The sequence below is a fragment of the Aricia agestis genome, chromosome 13, assembly GCF_905147365.1.
Source record: "Aricia agestis chromosome 13, ilAriAges1.1, whole genome shotgun sequence".
In the NCBI taxonomy this organism is placed as follows: Eukaryota; Metazoa; Arthropoda; class Insecta; order Lepidoptera; family Lycaenidae; genus Aricia; species Aricia agestis.
The window spans coordinates 7481898-7502306 of record NC_056418.1 but is presented as its reverse complement, the minus strand read 5'-3'; the positions used below and the strand labels follow the sequence as shown (position 1 = coordinate 7502306).

At 36.2% G+C, this 20409-nt stretch overlaps 1 protein-coding gene across 2 annotated transcripts in view; it reads right to left on the bottom strand.

The window, feature by feature from the left end:
- Window positions 1–20409, bottom strand: part of LOC121733241 (integrin alpha-PS1) — a 90751-nt gene that overhangs the window by 1162 nt on the left and 69180 nt on the right. The window contains exons 2-16 of one of the 2 annotated variants that reach the window (XM_042123440.1): window positions 8241–8368; window positions 7521–7544; window positions 5740–5857; window positions 5468–5581; window positions 5100–5311; window positions 4601–4823; window positions 3465–3861; window positions 2666–3046; window positions 2333–2528; window positions 1962–2113; window positions 1529–1779; window positions 1338–1440; window positions 1087–1222; window positions 621–913; window positions 85–309 (exon numbers count right to left, since the gene is read on the bottom strand). In XM_042123440.1, coding sequence (XP_041979374.1) covers window positions 85–309; window positions 621–913; window positions 1087–1222; window positions 1338–1440; window positions 1529–1779; window positions 1962–2113; window positions 2333–2528; window positions 2666–3046; window positions 3465–3861; window positions 4601–4823; window positions 5100–5311; window positions 5468–5581; window positions 5740–5857; window positions 7521–7544; window positions 8241–8368 — 2953 coding nt within the window. The remainder of the gene's footprint in view (window positions 1–84; window positions 310–620; window positions 914–1086; window positions 1223–1337; window positions 1441–1528; window positions 1780–1961; window positions 2114–2332; window positions 2529–2665; window positions 3047–3464; window positions 3862–4600; window positions 4824–5099; window positions 5312–5467; window positions 5582–5739; window positions 5858–7520; window positions 7545–8240; window positions 8369–20409) is intronic. The other variant, XM_042123442.1, reaches the window with a different exon arrangement.

Sequence of the window (20409 nt, the reverse complement as noted above, 5' to 3'; positions counted from 1 at the left end):
TGCCAATAATTGGGTATTTTATCTTATTTTTTTTATAAATGTATACCTAGGAAAAATAGAACAGCCTGTATAAGCAAATCTTACCGTTGCCGTATCATCGTGGTGCTTGTTTTGATGGATGTTGTAATGTTCGGGGACGTAAATAGACGCGGAGGAGGCGATGTTCACGTGACTAACACGTGGGTAGTCCTCCACCAGCGTAGAGTTCCAGAGGCGGGCTCGTATCGTGATGGTGGTCGCCTGCATCCTGCCCAGGCGGTAGATCACGCATTGGAACTGAATGCATTTGGCAGTCTTCTTACGACAGTTCTGGAATTGATAATGGAAATAAGATAAGTTATGTGAGGATAATAATATTACTTTAATCTAGTTGATTGGTAAAATATCTATTTGAGATGTTCCTGCTAAAACCTTGCCCAGCTTGTCACCCACCATTTGCATTTTGGTTATCAACTCTCAAAAAATTCACTCTGTTTCATTTTGCCATGAAATGTGAAAAAGTCGTCCTGATTGAGACGTGTTAATTTATAATCGGAATACAAATGGTGGACAACTGAGACTTTTCTGTCCACTATAAGAGCTGGCCCTTAGTAAGTAATTATGTAAGAAAACCATCTTACCATGTTTACTACATGTTTTCGTTGCCCATCCTTATCAGTGTAAGCTTCAGCTTTGACGATATCGTTTTCTCGTTTCCTTCGAATTTTGTTTTCGGTCGAAGTCGAATATTCAACAACTTTCTTATACGTAGTATTTTGTTCTTTTTCTCTGGAGCTGGCACTCAATTTGCCATAGCTCAAAAATGGATCCAGTTCCAAGTTGTCAAGAAGAGGTTCGGAGGTTCCAGGTCTAGTTGTTAATTTTAATGGATTAATGGAGCTTTCAGCTATGAAACATTCCCCGTTACTTTGGTCTGAAAAATAAAATCATATCATACTAATTCTAATTATAATGCTATAAAATATAATAATAATTTTATTAATTATTCACTTTAACGCAGATGTACCAAACCCTCTAAAATCTATTGAGGTTCGAAGAATATTATATTAAACAAGAGGATATAATACGTAAGTAGATAAAGCATACCTGCTTCTCCATCCACAGTTGGTACATCTTCAGGATACAGAAGCCATTTTCCTTGTTCATTCTCTGACGCGACTTGATGCGGCCATGATATCACTACTTGGACTGATGACACTCGCCATGGTCCCTCATTAAATAACTGCAAGTAACAAAATATGTATTTATTGCTCTTTTCTGCTAAAGTCAACAAAATATCTATTTAAATAAAGTGTAGTAATGTAGATACTGCCTTTGTTATTAGTCATAAAGTCTACCTGATATGTATGAATAACCCTTGTGCCAATGTCATCAAAGTAAGTCATCGCAGTTTCTCCCTTTATTTCGCCTCCATAAAACACTTGCTCTGGCCTTGCAGCTCTATAATAAAACAAATTATATTTACTTTCTGTTTCACATTTTACGCGATGTTTTTTTTTATTAAATCCGTTTCAGCTTATTTACTTACCCTTTTATTAACAACTCTGCATTCTTGATGACTAATGCTTCTACCAGAACTGGTTTCTTTCCTGGATTCAGTTCTTTAGAGGTGGAGTTAGCCCACACAGTGAATACAACTGATGGTTCATTATCTTCTAGCGCCCTCGCATCAAATCTCATTGTGATTGGAAGAGGCCCTTCTGTTTGCTTCTTGAAAGGATTTTCCAATAGACAGGATACTGTTGTCTTATTCACACTTGTGCAAATCATATGCTTGCCCTGAAACATCACAAATATATACTTTAGTAATTAGTTCCATTAATTTGTTAAATAGGTAATATATGATGCTGTTATAATTACTTTAAAGTTTAAAACATTTAAAGTTGTTCTATTACTTGATATTGATTAATATATTTTAACGTAGATTGTAACGCCTCTGATGAGGTTTTAATTTTACTTACCGTAATATTAGCAGCAATGTAATGAAGACTGGAGTGATGGTTGACAAACAGTTGCGCCTCATACGCCGACTCCCCGTTATTGTCGACGTGTATCGTTAATTTTATTTCTTCTTCCTGTCCCAAAGTAAGAGCGTACGCCTTCCCGTCTTCCGCTATAAAGATAACATTGTTTTTAGAATACATGTCAACTAGGTTCGAATTTTCAAGCCATCATAAAATAATAGTAGGTATACTTGAGGGAACCACATTCCAATTGTTTTTTTTTTGCGAAAAGAATCCATGTTTTTATATGGCCATTTTGGTGCCAACTTAAATCCTACTTATTATGTTGATATTTAAAGTTTCATTGCAATATGTTAAACGGAACTTACTTTTTGGCAATTGCAGCACTGGCTCCACTATTAGATCACTCTCACAAACGCCATCCAGTCCACAATCGTTCAGGAAGTTAGCGCTGAATGCAGTTGTCGCTGTCGCGTTAAGTACAGGGTAGTCGTCGATGTTGGGTATTGCTCCCGAGGTTGAATACTGCGGCTGGACGTGGACTATTTTGTATGTCACTTGAAACTATAACCATTAAATTAATATTAAGTAAATAATTTCACAAGTATTCGTAGTAACAAAAGTTTTAACTTAATAGCTATCTCGGCCAAAAAACATAATATTATATTATGTGATTGAAAACCAAGTATACAGTTACTCACTTTAATAGGAGTTTGTATATCTCTCGTATTATTCTTTAAGTACACAATATGCGCGGTACAATGTTCCTGATCCTTCTCCAGATGTATAGTTTTGTTGATCATATTAGTTTTCTCAGAATCAAAGAATACTCTAGAATATTTTCTTCCTCCCGGGAATGTTTCAGCTTCTACCAAATAGTTAAGTTCATGGGCATTACTTTGAGTAGATCTGACTAGGGATTTTATGATGCAGCAAGCTTCAAAGTGAAAGCACGTGTAGTTCGCGTTTGGATTCCTTTGACATCCTTTGATGGTTGGGTCTATATTTATAATATTCTTTGATGGTTTTATAGAAGTCTTGATATCAATGATTGGCTTCGTCCGTATGAGAGCTACACTACTCTGTAAGAAAAAAAAAACTTAGTAAACACCTTACATTATTTTAGGTGCAAGAATGAAACAGAACTTTTAGAAGTGGGAGGGTCATGCTTCGGCACGAATGGGCCGGCTCGACCGGAGAAATACCACGTCCTCACAGAAAACCGGCGTGAAACAGCGCTTGCGCTGTGTTTCGCCGAGTGAGTGAGTTTACCGGAGGCCCAATCCCCTACCCTACTCCCTTCCCTACCCTCCCTTATTCCGTTCCCTTTCCATACCTACCTTCCCCTATTACCCTATTCCCTCTTAAAAGGCCGGCAACGCACTTGCAGCTCTTCTGATGCTGCGAGTGTCTATGGGCGACGGAAGTTGCTTTCCATCAGGTGACCCGTTTGCTCGTTTGCCCCCTTATTTCATTAAAAAAAAAAAAACACGTTCTTACATTTTCATATGCACCAACGAGTAAATCAGGATAACCGTTCTCATCTAAATCCATGCCACCAGATAGGGAGTATCCAAAGGTTCTCATAAGTATGGGTAATGCCTCAGCTTTAATTGCTTGATTAGCTTTACTGGTTAGTCCGTTCTTTCTATCACCCATATGTATATAAACTACTCCGTTTCCTTCGTACGGACTGCCGATAGCAATATCTTCACAGCCATCTTTATTTAGATCGCCCGCATTAGCGATGGAAATTCCAAACTGAGACTCGGGCTTCCCAGTCAATCTTAATGTGAATTCAGTTGGTAGATTATGATTCTTGTTGAGATATAAATAAACAGCTCCACCGGCATCTTTTGAGAAGTAGAATGGTGCACCGACTAATAAATCCGGTAATCTGCAAGATAATGATAATAAATAGTAAATGATTATAATTATAAGTAAATCGTTAAAATCATATTTTCATAACTTGATTTATTGCACATTTATTGTAAGTTTTTCCATCCCAAAAGTTATCCTTTGTGGCTAGAGAAATGAAAAACAAGTATTTGTAAAATCTATTGCTGTCTGCCTAAACTCAAGCCTCCCCCCGTAGAGCGCGATAGAAACAACTACAGCTTGAATTGAAAATTCTGAACAGAAAATCAACGATTCGTTGTCTCCTGACATCTTCTCCAAAGCTTAACCGATTTAGGTACTTTTTTCATTAAAAATTAAAGCATGACTTGAGTTGTGTTCCTATGTTTTTTTTGTATAATTTAGCCAAATATGTTTTCTGAATGTTTGAATACAGCGAAAATCTTGCCATTTTTTGGGTTTTTGTCGTTCATAATAATATTATCTTTTTGAATAATTAAATTATGAAAAGAAAGAAAACATAGGGACATGCTAATAGTGGCCATCAATATTCAGGAAAAAAATGATAACTCCACCAGCATTATCCAGGGAGGAAACAGTTGACAACGTTTGTATGGAAAACGGCCCTAGTGTCTCCTCAAGTATCTCTACGGCTAATTTCATAACATTCGGCTAAGCGGCTTAAGCAGCAATAGTTAAGGGTAACAGACAGACACACATATTCATAATAATAGCATAAGGTATGGATACTTCATTATTATTTATCAAATTAAACTTACCCATCTCCATTGACATCAGCTGACGCTACTTCATATCCGAAGCTCGAACCAAACTGTTCCCCAGAGAGGATGAGTGTGAAGTTGAGCAGGTCCACATAATCACCCCAATCTTTGATTACGTTTTTGCTGAACAAAACGACTTGACCTGTCCCGCGTGCTCTAGGTGCACCCGCTGCGTACGACGGATGTGAACCAAAAAAGCTGGCTCCGGATACTGACATACCTGAAAAAGTCACATATACATTTTTATTTTAGTACGCAACGTAGCATTATATTTTATAGTATGTTTTAGAGGAATCACCGAAAAGTGTCTGAAACTGTACTCTGCTAAGACAATCTCCATTTTACGCTAACAGATGGCGCTAGCATTAACAATTTATTTCTAAAACTTAATAAGTAGGTATACTTGTTTTAGAATGTTTAATAAAATAATAATTATGAGAATAGTTTCAATAATAGAACAATAATAATTAATTCAATCCTATAGAATCTAACATACCTAAATAACTGTACTTTTCAACTGGACTAGCGCCGTCTTCCACAGGAGCCATGTACACAACGTGATCCCTATCGAGTAGGTCATCTTTGACGTCTTGAGTGAAAATTGTTCCTCTCCACGTGAACGGCCCGGGACTCCCCAGCAATAACGTGTCATCGTTTAGTAAAGAACTACTGGTCCCAACTTGGCAGTATCCAAATTCTTCGTGCTCTCTGGCAATTAAAAAAAACTGGTTTTATGTATAATTATGAAGGTTAGAAGAATTAACTGGATGGCATGAAATCTCAGTCATATAAAAAAGGACTCCAAGTAGATTTATTGCAAATTGATCAAAAGGTTGATGGAGGCTATAAAGTAAGGAATGTTACCTTTGAACAGATCGGCCGCGACACGGCTCCCACACGTCGATCAGCTGGAGATCGTTGCTGAGCGTGTAGCACAGCCCTTGACCAAATTGCGACTCTCCGGATTTGCGAATGTATCTAGAAATGTTTTAGGATCGTTTTAGATTAAAAGTTAAGCCCAGTAAGTATTCTTCGTATTCTTTAAAGAGATGAGATTAAGGAAAAGAAGGTAATGAGGACAAATAATATAATTTTGTATTTGAAAGATTAAGCACCAAAAGTGGAGAATTATATACCTGTGAGCGCAAACCACGGCTTTCCTCCCAACTCCTTGGCTCCGAACGGAGACGCCGAGCCATTGACCATTCTTGATTTCGTTCGACTGCGGCCCCGTGAGGGTAGACGAGTCCAGAGCTAAATAATCATGATATAATTAGTGGTGAACAATGCGTCATAATTCGACTTGCTGTATATGACGGAAAACACGCAAGAAAAATGTTGCAAATTAATTTAGCTGACTTTTGTATCACAAGCATACATTTTAGGCAAAATAGCAATATTAATCACAAAACTTATTAATTATTATCATAAAACTTATTTTAGGAGTGATATCAGCCCAAAAATATTGATCCAGTAATAAAACCCAATCGTTCACTTGAAGAAGTCAGAAGACATGAGTAGTAAGTGATAAAGCACTGAAAGATAATGGACTCGATGCTCCGGATAAATAAACCCCAAAACGAACAAACATTGTCGTTTTCGGTAAATGCAAAGCATTGCAACCAGGCGTGAATGATGCAAATAAAAAATATAAAACATGTGGTAAATAAAAATTGTGACCAAAATATCTTGCTGATATAAAAACAGACATCGTGCGATCGTCGACAGCATTCTGAACTGCTAAAAAATAAAATCATGCAGAATGTGATTGCTGTAAATCGTATGAGCAATTTCTTCTTTCAAGGCCTGTGCTAGGACTAACTTTTCGTGAAGAACGGCGAAAGTTTATGTGTGGTCTCAGGTTAATGTTCGTTATTGAAAACTACTTTGTTATTTTGAGTTTAACAGTGGCCGATTCGTTAATTCACCAAGAAGACACCAATTAATTGTCATTGTATAAGAAAAGTTCAATGTTAACTATGATGACTACGTTAAGTTAATCGGCCCAGTATTAGATCTCATTACTTTAAGCGTTGTTATACCAGATATTATTAATATTTTAAACTTGATTAATATTAAAAAGATTTCTAAAGTTTTAAGTTTGACAATTGAAAATTCTTTTTACCATCCACCTTGCTATCAAAATGCGGCTACCTGATTTAAGTTTAATTCGACTTACATTGCACTTTTTTTTCTCTATCTATTCTATTTAAAAAAGCGTTTACTGCATTGTTCGATGATTTTACTATCGATGATTAAGCATTATATTATCTTTGTACGCAAAAAACAGCAACTCAAATAAATATTGCATTAACGTCTACTGTACTAGATACAAAGTAACTTGAGGCATACGTTGTATGTATTTTACTGCATTGTTCGATGATTTTAGTATCGATGATTAAGCATTATATTATCTTTGTACGCAAAAAACAGCAACTCAAATAAATATTGCATTAACGTCTACTGTACTAGATACAAAGTAACTTGAGGCATACGTTGTATGTATAGCATAGTCATCTGCTTTCGTATTTACATTTTAAGCTATTATTGTGTGCTTTGGCAAGCAGTTAGTGCTTAGTCTTGAAATTTATAATTTGGACATATTTTGTTTTGTCGACCCTTTAAACTCAATCAGTAGTGTGTCTAGTCTACCTCTATATTTCGTATATGTTTTTATCAATCATATAAAAATTATAACAATTTTGTGATGATGGGTGTAAAACAAAATACGTCCAAAATTTCAATTCCGAAACTTGATTACAGTAATGTACGTGAAATGCAAGTTAGTGGTATCCATGCTCAGTAGGGCGTTGCTGGAACAGTCGGCGATTAGTATAATTAAGAACAGCGATTAGTGATTATTAGTCATGGAGCAAATTAATCAATATAAAGGATGTTGAGACCACAGCTCACTTACTCGTGTTTATCTTGCCGTACTTCGCTGTTTGGGGCACCACCGACAAAAGACAAGATTTTATTAAATGTTACACGACCTCACTTACGTAATTTGATTTTGCTGTAACTGCTGTAAGCTCTAGGTGGAAATTTATGTTTGATAATTTCACTTACGTCGATCACTGTTCCTTGTTCATCTACAGACCTAAATCCCTCGTAAATGCGTGTAAATTCTACAGTGCTGTCCTATTTAATTCATCACAACTATACATATCTACCTCTACTATTTTCATAATTTACTGTACTGTTTGGAATGCAGACAAAATGTGCTAATGTTTTTTTTCTAAGTCTAACACAAATTACTTTACAAATTACTCTCAAACACTTTGACTATCTCTATCAAATATTTTACACTAATATTATGTTCTGTCTGTAATTAATTTGCTATGAATTTGAACATCGACAGACCTCCCTTTAATTGATTCCAATAGGGAATATTACGCAAAGGTTGGAGCAGAGGGCGCTACTGGCACATACAGTAAATTTTTTAAACGTGGAACAACATTTTTTGTTTACTGTCTGTGCTGGTGCTGCCATCTAGCGTGAAAACATTGCAGTAATATATCCTATTTGCGATATAATGTATCCATGGAGATATTATGAATTATGACAACTCGTGAGTTCGCTATGTGTGAACTTTTTCACATTCCGCTCATATTTGAGCAGCACGTGTGTCACTTACTCGTTTTGCCGTCGGTAACTATTTGCTCACAGTCTCGAGGGGAGGCAGTCAAGCGGCATTTCCATAATGCTCCTGACTTCGTCGTGTTCGGTTGTAAGTTTTGTCCCAACGGGGCTCCAACTAGTAACCTAGAAAGAAATAAAGAGTGTTTTTAAGACACAGTTTTTTTTATGCGCAGGGGAAACTCATCATGGGTACCCTGGGTTGGGGATGTGCCTCGGTTAGCTGAAGCACCCCGGAGGTATGTGGGACTCTTAACCACTAATACCACCTGCGGTTTGCCTTCAGCCGTATACGAAGGGATGTCCTGGATCTGTCTAACACAGGACTCCCACCACAACCAGCCGGTCTACCTCACAGGGACCGGACTTCCACCAAAATTAGAGAACGCAAGACACAGTTATCCCAGTCATCAATAACCGACTATTAAACACCTCAGTTTTAGGACATGAAACTATACATGAAAATATATATTTTTTGGTTCTTATTAGATCCAAATGACTGAATAGGTAGTAGGGGAAAAGCTGATAGAGATAATAAAAGTAAACACAATTTGTACTTGTTTTCTATTTTATGTATTAGTGTAATCTATTACAAATACTGTGCTTGCATTAAGTAATGTGGAGGCAGGTAACTAATTACATATACCGGCTGCCTGGGCAGTGACCACGGTGCACTGTAATGATAGGTTGCCAATGCAAATGCATTTATAATAACTGCATCTAATTTGCAATTCGAGAAGCAAAGGAATTCCTAAAATTTGACAATGGTTCTGAATTGTTTATTATAAATAGTTTTTATTATTCGTAGATTATAAATTAATGTTGTTATGTTGTGTTTATCTTATTTTTTCTCCATTCAAATCATTAATATTATTAAGTTGTGGCATGGCTCGTCTGTATTTAAGTAAAACAATTTCATCATATAATAAAATTTTAGGCGCTATCTTTACAAACATAAATTTTTAGTTTACGTCATATAAGCACCATAAAAATGTCGTTAAGATAGTCCAAATTAGATTAATTGTTGAACTGACTGCACCGATGATCATGTATCACATCGAAACGAATCGATTACGGCGCACGCGCTCGCCTCGGTATCGAATTCACATGCTCATTTAATATTGGTTACGGGAGAGTCTTTCGAAACCGTCTATCGTGTCCCTCTTGGCCTACAACAATAAATCCCAATGTTTCGTGAACTAATCCAATTAAAATGGAATCGAATAATTCGAATTCCGAACGTGTTCGAGTTTTACGTGACACGTTATCTGTTACTATCACTATCGCCGCTCTATTGTTTATGATCTTTCAAGTTCGACACCCACGGAGGTTATTGAACTCGTAGGGCGGGATGAATTCAATTAAGACTATTGTTTCGCGGTATCGCAACGATATTTAAAAAGATTGCAGTCCAAATGGTACAGTCGCAGCGATCGTGGGCGGCTCAGGTTCACGAAGGCAATCGGTCAAACCCCCATCATCAATTTATTTTACAAAGGGTTCATTAGAAGTAACGGTGCTGGCACCCACATGCGAAACAATCGCTTTTCCGTACTCAATTACATTTCATTTCGACGGATGCACATTTGTGAAAGGGGCGTTTCGCTTTCAATAATAATCTGGTTACTTTGATCTGGTTTTGTACATTTGTCTTTGTGGCAAACGAGGAAATTATAAATGTATTTTCATCGCTTTAATTTTACAAGATTGAGACCCTAGTTTAGGTAATTATAATTGTATATATTTTGTCCGAAAACGTTTTTACTTTTAATATTGTTGCTCTGGCTGTATCATTTTCAAGGCCAGGCGAAGCCCAAATAAGGGCTAAGTTACCCAAATTATGTAAACAGACATAATGGTAATACTTTCTGTCGCTGACGTTATGCTTGCTCTACGTAAACAGATCGCTGGGAAGAAATTCAATAGTTCCATTAGTGAAACGCTAGCGTTTAAGGCACTCCTATGTGGTATGTAGGCACCTATTTGTATCCTTGATAAGGCCTCACCCTTGTGATAAATCTTCATCGCGACGTCTCGTCCCCGACGGTCGATATCGAACTGCAACCATTTAGATAAGTTTGACAATAAAAACGGCCACGGTTAGTTTGGTGACAAACAATGAATGGAAGATATAAATTTGGTTCCTGAATTCCTTGCGGACAGCAAGAATTTGGGTAGATAAGTTGCGAACTAGTTAAGATGACTCAGATGTAAAAAGTTTTTGAAAGAATATATTATTATATATAATAATAATATGTAGTTACTATTTTTAAACTTACACTTAAAACTTAGAAAATCATCGAAATATAAACTGAGTAAAAGCTAAAATAAACAACCCTTTTAAATTTTAACTAAAAACCAAAATATGAGAGTAAAGTAACATAAATTATTATATATTTACAAAATGAATGTCTATTTTGAGAGCAAATATTTTATCAATTAAGTCACTTAATAGCAACAGTAAATAAACCAGAAGCAAGTGATATATTTAAAGAACTATTAGATTATACTAATTGAGAAGATCAAAGGGCCGATTGGAGATTAAAGGAGGCCGAACAACTTCATACACGACGTGAGCTTACTGCACAGTGTACAATATGTATGCAGTATGGAGTAGGTTACACTACTATGAACAATGTACACGTACGTGTATGATTTACGTGATATGACACTACAGAATTTTAAGTATCAATGTGTACTAGAATGTCATAAAATTTTGTAGGAGAGAGAGATGTAAAAGTAGCGCAAAGGCAAAAATATGACGAGCATGATGAAATTAATGAATTAAATTCAGATGTTATGATTATTATTTATTAATGATAAATTAAATTCGAGAAAGACTCTCTACCTTACTACAGGACCACACAAATCTTTTGAACCATCCCAAAATATAATGACGACGAATGCGTTGTTCATCATACGTCGTGATTGAAAGACGCGATATTCATAATGCCCATTCATTCTTTTGTTTGGTGTTTCGCCAAGCCTTTTTGATGATAATTAAATGACATTAAAATTACAAGAAAACCATTAAATAAGCTAACTCAAAGAAACCTTATACCTATGGGTACCTAAATGGATTTTTATCGAGATGAACAAAATATGCGTAACCGAACTTCAAAAATTTACATAAAAATTTTTACACTTTGCCGCTAAACTGACTAAAAAGAAACTTTAAAATTTAAATTGCTACTGAATTATTGCTTTAATGTGTATTTAAAGAGTGCCGTGGGGCTTACGAGCTATAAGTAAATATTATGGTAGGCAGTTCGAGGAGTCGACGCGTCGTCGGTGGTCCCCCGCGAATACCGGACCCCCGCCCATTGTCCAAAGTTTATTACTATCATTACATAATATTTAAGAATATTTTAGGTATGCTTCAGTCGGCTTAGGAACAAAGTGATCAGTTTTTTTTAAATAACGGGAGTACTCTTTGAGATTCTTTAAGGAAAGGGTTACTATTCATATAAATATGAGAAATTTATAAAATCCATCTTATGGTCCCGCTAAATTAGGAATTTTAACCATTAGGAAGTACGAGGCTATATTTTTAGTTTTACATTGTGACAATATTGATGTAAAAGTAAATAGAAATTCATCACTCTAGTTGACTACCGTCAAGATATAGGTAAGTGCTTCAGAGAACTTTGTGTTATGTAAATGAAGATTTACACGACACAAACTTTCATTAAAGTCCTCGAGCCGTTCGTGGAATTTTAACCATAGTCGGTTCGAAGACATTTTGTCTCGGAGTTTCTATGAGAACGGTCCTTATATCATTGCAATAAAGATCCTGATAGAGGCAAATTAATTCTGAAAGGACTCTACGTTTAACATTCACCGAGACGCCTTTGATGCATGAAGCTGTTTACAAATATGGTGTGCACATTAATTGAGATATTTTCTCTGCGAACCTGATTATAATTAAGATATTTCAGTGACGCAAGCTTTGACTCAACAATTCTTACTACTTTGTTGCAAATATATTTTGTGTCCAAGAATTCAGTACTCTGTCCAGTTTAAAACAGAAAAGTGAAGTTGCGTCCAGACTAGTCATGACAATGACCTTGTAATTTGAATGTGTGTAGATATGAATAAAGATAGTATTTCAAACGATACATCCTGACTCCTGAGAGGTCATAGACATATGTTACGCTAATCTGGACGCACCCTTATAATTGTAGTTTAAAAAGTCAAAAGGTGACCATTCAAAAATTCTTTATGTGAACAAATGATTCTTTGTCGAAGCAACTATTTGTTACCTGCTATATGAACCTGAGTAAGATCTATTGCTCTGTTAAGCTAACAAATCGTTAACTATAGATCAACATCCACCGAAAGCACGTACTAATTACGCCGTGAAAGGTAAAGTATTCTATACATTCCCAGCAAATGATCGTGCTTTTTAATATATTGCATCTTGCACACCTCGGTACTCATGTTCTGACGTCTATTGCACCATACACATTAGCGGTGGAACCTTCTCGTAAAATGTGGGTAAAATAATAAAGCATGTTAGGTAGAGTAAGGGCTTTAGAGATAATTGTTATACAATAATACGCAGTCAAAATTGTTTTCCTGTTCTCGTCTAATAAGTCAAGACATAACATAACCTCCTTTGTTTGGAAATGGTTCAAAACCATCAAAGCTTTTATAAGAAAATCTGCTTTCGCATCAAAGCCTACGCACGCGACGTCAAGGGTATAAATTATAAAAGACGTCCATAAACTAGCGTGCTGATATAAATGTTATTTCCTCGGCCTTTCTAATCATAAACAATGACTTTCTAACATTAATGACCCTTGAAACCTCTCAATTAAGTGACCATAATTGAATGGACACGACTTTTGTCGTGGTCTTATATCGCTTGTAACGTTAACGTCGTTGGTTAGATTAACATAAAAGATATCGTATTTCTCTTTGCACACTTCATGAAGAAGTACAATAGGAGCAGTTGGGTTTGTAATTTGACTATTCACGTATATTATAACTAGGAAACTCATTGTTTGGTAAATACTATACTGTTCTATTTTTACAAACATCTGAACAAGGCACTGTGTTCTCTATAGCTTTGTCCACACTGTGCCTTTTTTTGTTCGTCAAGGGTATGCGTTATAATGCACTGCGCTATAGCGCAGTCAACAGCGAACGTGAGGCATGCCCGCGACGCATGCCCTCTGACCGTATCCAAAACTTCAAAAATGACAATAATGGCGTTGAGTTCCTTGACGCATTCAATTATTGAATGCGCCAATATGAAAGTTGATGACGAAAATTGAAGATGAAAGTGCACAGTGTGGACATAGCTATTGAGTACTTAATTTATGTACATCGAAGAAATTGATGCAGTTGACAGACTTACGTCAATTGGTTAGATTACGTCAATTCAATGACTGTGATCTTTATGTCAAACCCATCCAGGGTTTGGCATTACGTGGCCAAATTACGCAGAATCAACTTCTCTGATAGTACTTGGTAACAAATAAACTTCGAAGTTAAAGTACATGTACTATCAGAGAAGTTGATTCCTAGCCAGATGGTGGACCTACGTAGTTTGGTCGCGTTGCGTCAAACTCAGCCGACAGCTTCGATCGTATATTAGTGATCGAAGGCCGACAGATCACAATTAACATTGAATTGACATGATCCGACCAAATGACGTTGGTCCGTCAACTGCCTAGGAATCAATTTCCACGATGGTACTTTCTATCAACAATGCTAGTAGTGCTATTTTTATCCCTTAGTACTTATTTGGTCCCTTATTACTTACTTATTTGATTTTGGAATCAAACATTGAAAAACAACTTTTGTTTCTTGTCACCAGTTTTTTGTCAGTAGTATGGATCTGCTCACGCAACTTTTCGTTTAGCTGCTGAATAGCCTCCAAGAAAAATACGAACTTCACTTAACATTTTATCCCGTCGGGTACCCGAATTATCCTGAACAGGATTTAAGAACCAAATCTTGACCTTTTTGATTAACAAACAAACATATCTGTAACTCGCACGATCCCTCATTAGCGGCGCGATAGCGGTCGGTCGTGACTCGCCGCAGATCAACATTCAGGTTTATTTTTCCTCTATCAGAGGCTTTGTTCCAACTAAGTAAAGTCCATTGTTGTAGAAACTCTGGGGTAAAATAATATTAAACGGGTTGTACACGCTACCCGCCGACACGCTGTAACAATGTTTTGCTTCCTCTTGTCTACAGTTCCTATCTCCTTGTTACTTTTCAATTATTTTACACTCCTTATTGTTGTATTTCCTTTAGTATCATAATTTTTTACGGGTTTTAACTTAAAGTTAATGTGCGTGAATAGAATTAGCTCTATCTTCATTTAATTTCCTTTTAAATTTTAATTAAGAGGTATCGTATTATCTGTGCACTTAAACTCAAGTATCCATGTATATTTTTAGAATTTAAGTTGTATCTTAAGCGCCTGAACTACTTAAGGTATCGCTATGATATCTAAACGGTGTTTAAGCTACATTATAGAAAGCACTATTATGGTGCTGGACTCTGGTAATTTTAGATACGCATCGTGAATGGATCCATACATCTTTATCTATTTAAGTATTCCCTTAAGTATTCGTGTTTAAATTCAATTGGACGATCGACACTTTCGCTGATAACTTTTCTCTCGAAATAACTTTTACATGCGTGATAAAACAAAAGCGATTTATACCCTACAATAGAGTTAAGAAGAATTCCGTGAAACTTTAAAAGTAGTGCCTAAAGTACCCATTAAATTTGTTTTGAATCGACTCGAAAGAATAACACGATTTAACGGCTCCGAAGATACCGAGCAAATAAACATTCGTGTCGACAATCTATATAAAATTGTTCCTAGAAGGGAGCCTGCATATCCAGAATCCGACAGAGAAATAAAACAAAGAACGCAGTCGCCCGACCTCATAGCTCAGACCGTTCTCGTTTCACACGCGATCACCTCTAGCAGACATTTCATAAATAATTCTATGAAAGATCTATTACACACTTTAATTTATAACAATACTATTTTGATGTTGATTGTGTATAAAAATAATCAAATATTTAAAAAATCAATGCTAATCAGAGAGCCTTAAAAGTCTGATCATATCAGTTATTTTAAATTAACCGAATTAGGTAAATTATAAGACAGATACATTACAAAATTAATAAAACCACTCAAGCTAACATTACAAGTTTATGGCCACTACGAGCGCCATACAAATAGCTGCATAAAATTTGCACTTAGTTAAAATATGAGAGACGATAAATAATTGGAAGGCAGTATAAAACAGTGCAAGAGCCTCTTGCGGATTATCAGAACCTGTTCCGAGTAAATAATACTGGTATGCATTAGTCAGATATCGACCCCCGTTGTGTGGGCGACAGTGCTGGGATCATTCCTCAAATAGGGCTGTTAAATACTAAAAAAGACTGACTAAAGCCTCACGCAACAATAAGGACTAATCCGATTCAAAATTGAATAAAGCATATCTACACCTGAATAGGCTAAAAAAATCCTATGTGCAAAAGCGTCAGTCTGTGGTTATTAATTCACTAGCAGTGAAAGATTTGATAAATTTATCTCAAGTTATATCAAATTGGACAACCCTAGCTGCAACTGAACTTTACTATCCTATGAAATCTCTGGACGGAAGCCAGGATTCTTAACGCTTTATAGCACTATAAATAAAGTATTGATACAGGAGATTAAGGTAGAGCAAAACATTGTTTCCTTAGATCTTGTTATTACGCAAATAATGTTCTAAAATGGGCTGATGGATCGGTTTCGAGTGGATAATTTATATTTCTTGAAATAGCTATTTATAATATTTTACTGCAATATTTCTCTACAAAGCCGTTGGCCTTTTGTATAAGATTATTACTAAGCAATGTTTGCTACAGATATTTTATCATTTGCTATCTAGTTAATAGGACAAGATGACTTTGATAACATTCATTCAAATTTTACATTTTTACTGTTATTCTTCTGTTTCTTACTGCAAAAAATCTTTGTAGTAAACACATCGATCACAACGATTTTTACTCGCATTGCTTTCGAAAGATCGTATCATTGATCGTTTCGCGTGTAACATCCTAACAATTAATCTTTCGAGCCTCCGAGGAGTATAAAAAATATATTACACATCCTTTCGACACAGAACCGGTTGACGGCAACCGCACGAAGGACGATATCAATATTTGATGCCCGAGTGAGACCTGTTATATCTTGCAAGTTTTATTTATTTATTTTCCTGTACCATTTATATTTTTTATTTCTTCTTAAACATCAAGAATTTCATCACTTATTCCATTCTAATTTTGTAACCATTTTTTTCTACACTTCTAACTATTTTCATTAGTACAGAAAATAGACATCACACACCACACCACACATATTCTGACCGGTCACGGCGGATTCGCCTTCTACTTGAACAGATTCAAGCTGAAGGAGGATCCGTCCTGCCTGTGTCAGCCAGGAGTTGAGGAGACGGTTCCTTACCTGCTACTCGAGTGCCCAATTTTTGCTAGCAATAGATACGATATTGAGCAGAAATTGGGCACATCGATAACGGGTGAGAACCTGCCATCCATCCTGGAGGGTAAAAAGCGGGATATCTTCCTGGCTTTTTGCAGGACAATCGTGGGTGTAGTAAATAAGCGTAACGGTAGTACTTTGTGTGAAAATAACAATAATTAGGTTCTTACTTTAAGCTGTGATATTAGGATAGTCTCTGTACCTAAAGTACGCCCTTATATTTGTACCGTTGTGCCGTTCTTTTATTAATTGACATTTTAATTTTATTTTATTTCATTTGTTTATTTTAGTGAAATCATTTATTGTATTTTTTTTTATTGGAATTGGTATTTTATATTGGATATATCATAAATTTTGTACATAATTGTTACATCAAAGGCTGATCAGACAAATTGTATATATTTATAGACAAATAGAAAATAAATAGCCCTGATAATGTAAAAAAAATGTAAAAAAAACTATTTTCGTTGGATTCTTTGTAGCAGATTTACACTTTGACTGGTGAATAAACTATCAACATCAGGCTATAAACAATCTAGTCGTCCGATAGAGTAAATCCTGGACTTTGAGAATCCTTCTTTGTGGTGTCGCTTGTCTCCATGTTCGATTTACGGGAGTCGTTGTTTAGCGTCGCCGTAAGATTTAACGATTCCGTATCTTGATCATGTCTCGCGTTAAATTTATGTTCAAGGACCCAATAAAAAAAGGATTATGGAGCTATTAAATGAGAAATTGTTAGCCCTGTTGAGTCCATTACCTCGGGGAGAAATGTGTGCTTTTGGCTACGAATACTTAGTAACTGCTTAGCATTTGAATTAGTATAATCAATTTAAATAAACATTGAATATGATATTAGCCAATGTATGAGATAGTGTAGATACTACTGAAAGTAAAGGAAGAAAGGTTCTATATAATGTCACATACGTAACGATGCTGCCTACAAATAAATTCACATAATCACTAAATGAAACGTAAGTAACAGGGATTACATTACTTAGTAACGTAAATATCGTTTATCTAATGTTTACGTAAAACGAGTGTTTCTCACGCGTACGGCGTACGGCGTGGGGCGATCGGCGAATGTCAACAGGCCCACTCGTGTTTGTAGCAATACGAGTGGGACTGGCCGTTGCATCTATGAACTTCCACATTTGAACGTGGAATGTTACAATTTCAATTTAGAACGAATTGTTTTTTAACCGACGACCAGCTAATTACTTGCTTGATTGCTTTATTATTTTTTTAAGGATCGCAGGTCGCGTTAAGAGGAATATTTTTGAAAACTAAATGATTCGCTTCATTCGCCTGACCTCGCGCGGCGATTCTATTGGATATTAAAAAGAAATTTCTCGCTTTGGTGGTAACGCAACCTAAGTTTTTCTTTCCTTAAATTGTCTTAGATACGATGATATTATTTCCATAGTTTCTGTCAAGCTCTTTTATGCATGCGGGTCTTATGTGGTATGTCATTTTCGCGGTATGTGGGACCACGTTTCCCCCATCCACATGTGCAAGCAGTTACGACGGAAATAAAATGACGCTCGCGTCATCGTGATCAGGTTAAATTTAGAATTGCGAGTGTCTTGCAAACTAATCGTGTCAGCTAAATTTAACCGGCGACTGGAGCTGTTAAAAATAAATAATAATGTCACTGTCGCTTGTTTGTAGTTTTACTATGCACTATGTGAGGAATCGGGCCGTAAGCTCCGTACACGTACTCTGTAATTAGATTTTTTAAGATGGTATATGGGATATGGTTTACAATACAAATCAAATAAAAGAATGCTGACCATCCGTGGTGGCCTTATTCTGAACAGAAGAGTCGCAGTTTTCTTAAAGACTTAAGAGTTCGACTTTGACCAGGAATTACAGGTTAGTTGTGAGTTGTGACTTATAGTTCTTTTTTTCTTTTTTTTTAATGAAATAAGGGGGGCAAACGAGCAAACGGGTCACCTGATAGAAAGCAACTTCTGTCGCCCATGGACACTCGCAGCATCAGAAGAGCTGCAGGTGCGTTGCCGGCCTTTTAAGAGGGAATAGGCTAATAGGGGAGGAATAGGGGAGGGTAGGGAAGGGAATAGGGGAGGGTAGGGAAGGAAATAGGAGAGGGTTGGGAACGGAAAAGGGTAGGTGATTGGGCCTCCGGTAAACTCACTCACTCGGCGAAACACAGCGCAAGCGCTGTTTCACACCGGTTTTCTGTGATCCCGTGGTATTTCTCCGGTCGAGCCGGCCCATTCGTGCCGAAGCATGGCTCTCCCATGTCAGTTCGATTTCCAATAGGTCAAAGTTGAATATTTATTGTGTCGCTAAAAACCAAAAGGGATAAAAGTGGCTCCACCAAAATGGAAATACAAAATTGTTATTGTGCCTTTAAAAACCAAAAAAGCAAAAAATTACTTGTCGCTTTTGGATCACGACATGACCCTCGATTTCAGAGTTGTGAACTTCAACCGTAATAAAACCAAGAAAGATCCACCCAAAAAGGTGGACAGCACAATTTTTATTTCCTTTTTTGGATTTGGATAAAACAAGACTGATTTCAGATTTTTCGCAGCTTTGTTATTTATCAATTAAACTTATACTTAAATCAATTAAATAATATGGTCAATGACTCCTAAACCGTACCTAAACGATTATAGAATTGTTATGTAAATAGCGAAACAACCTTGACAACATACACTAAATAGTGTAAATAGTCTAGATGAGGCAGAGCGATTGTCAATGGTACAATATGAACGTGGGAAGCAAGCCAACGTTAGTACGTTACGCACTAGTGTGCTAGCATATCATATAGGAATATCTGAAGCACAAATTAAATGTACGGGGTGTAACAAAACTAAGTGATAATACTTTAGGCCTCAGGGTGTGTATGAGTCGGGACTCATACACACCCTAAGGCCTAAAGTGTATAGAGTTCACTGTAAAAGTAGCAGCGTTGAAAGACCAATTTTTTTTTCACTTTTGTATGGGAAAACTCGTCACGCTACAGGGGCGCTTGCCTCTGCCACAAATCACAATAAAATTGGTCTTTCGGTGCTGCTACTTTCACAGTGAACTCTCTACAAGAAACACATACACACCCTAAAGTATTATCACTTAGTTTTGTTACACCCTGTATACATGTAAGTTTACATGTATTTGTCCTTAGAAACAAACCACTCAACACTTTTGTATGAGAAAAGTGTTATGTGGTTTGACTCTATTATTGTTTTGCTCGGTTTAAGTTATTTGAATACTGAAATCCGTACAATGATTCGTATGGTCAAGTATGAAGTCAGTCTGATGTATTTTCTTTTATGTTAGTTAGTTAATCTGTTAAAAAGTATAGGATGAAAGTTTATAATCAAAAAGCGAAAATTGCTATAGAATGTAGAGTTCCTAAATTAATTTTTAAATATTGATTTGAGGACGACAATTTTTTTAAAGCTTAAATCTAAAATATAAAACTTTAAGTTCCAAGATACACTAACATAATATAATATCGTTGACCAATAACAATTCCATTACATTTACAATTGATAAGACAACATGCTGGGCTTTTCCAAGCAATAAATTCAGTCAATTAGGAACATTTTACAATAAAACATATGGCCAAATATGGCACTACCATAGTCGGCAAAATATAAACTGATTGGAC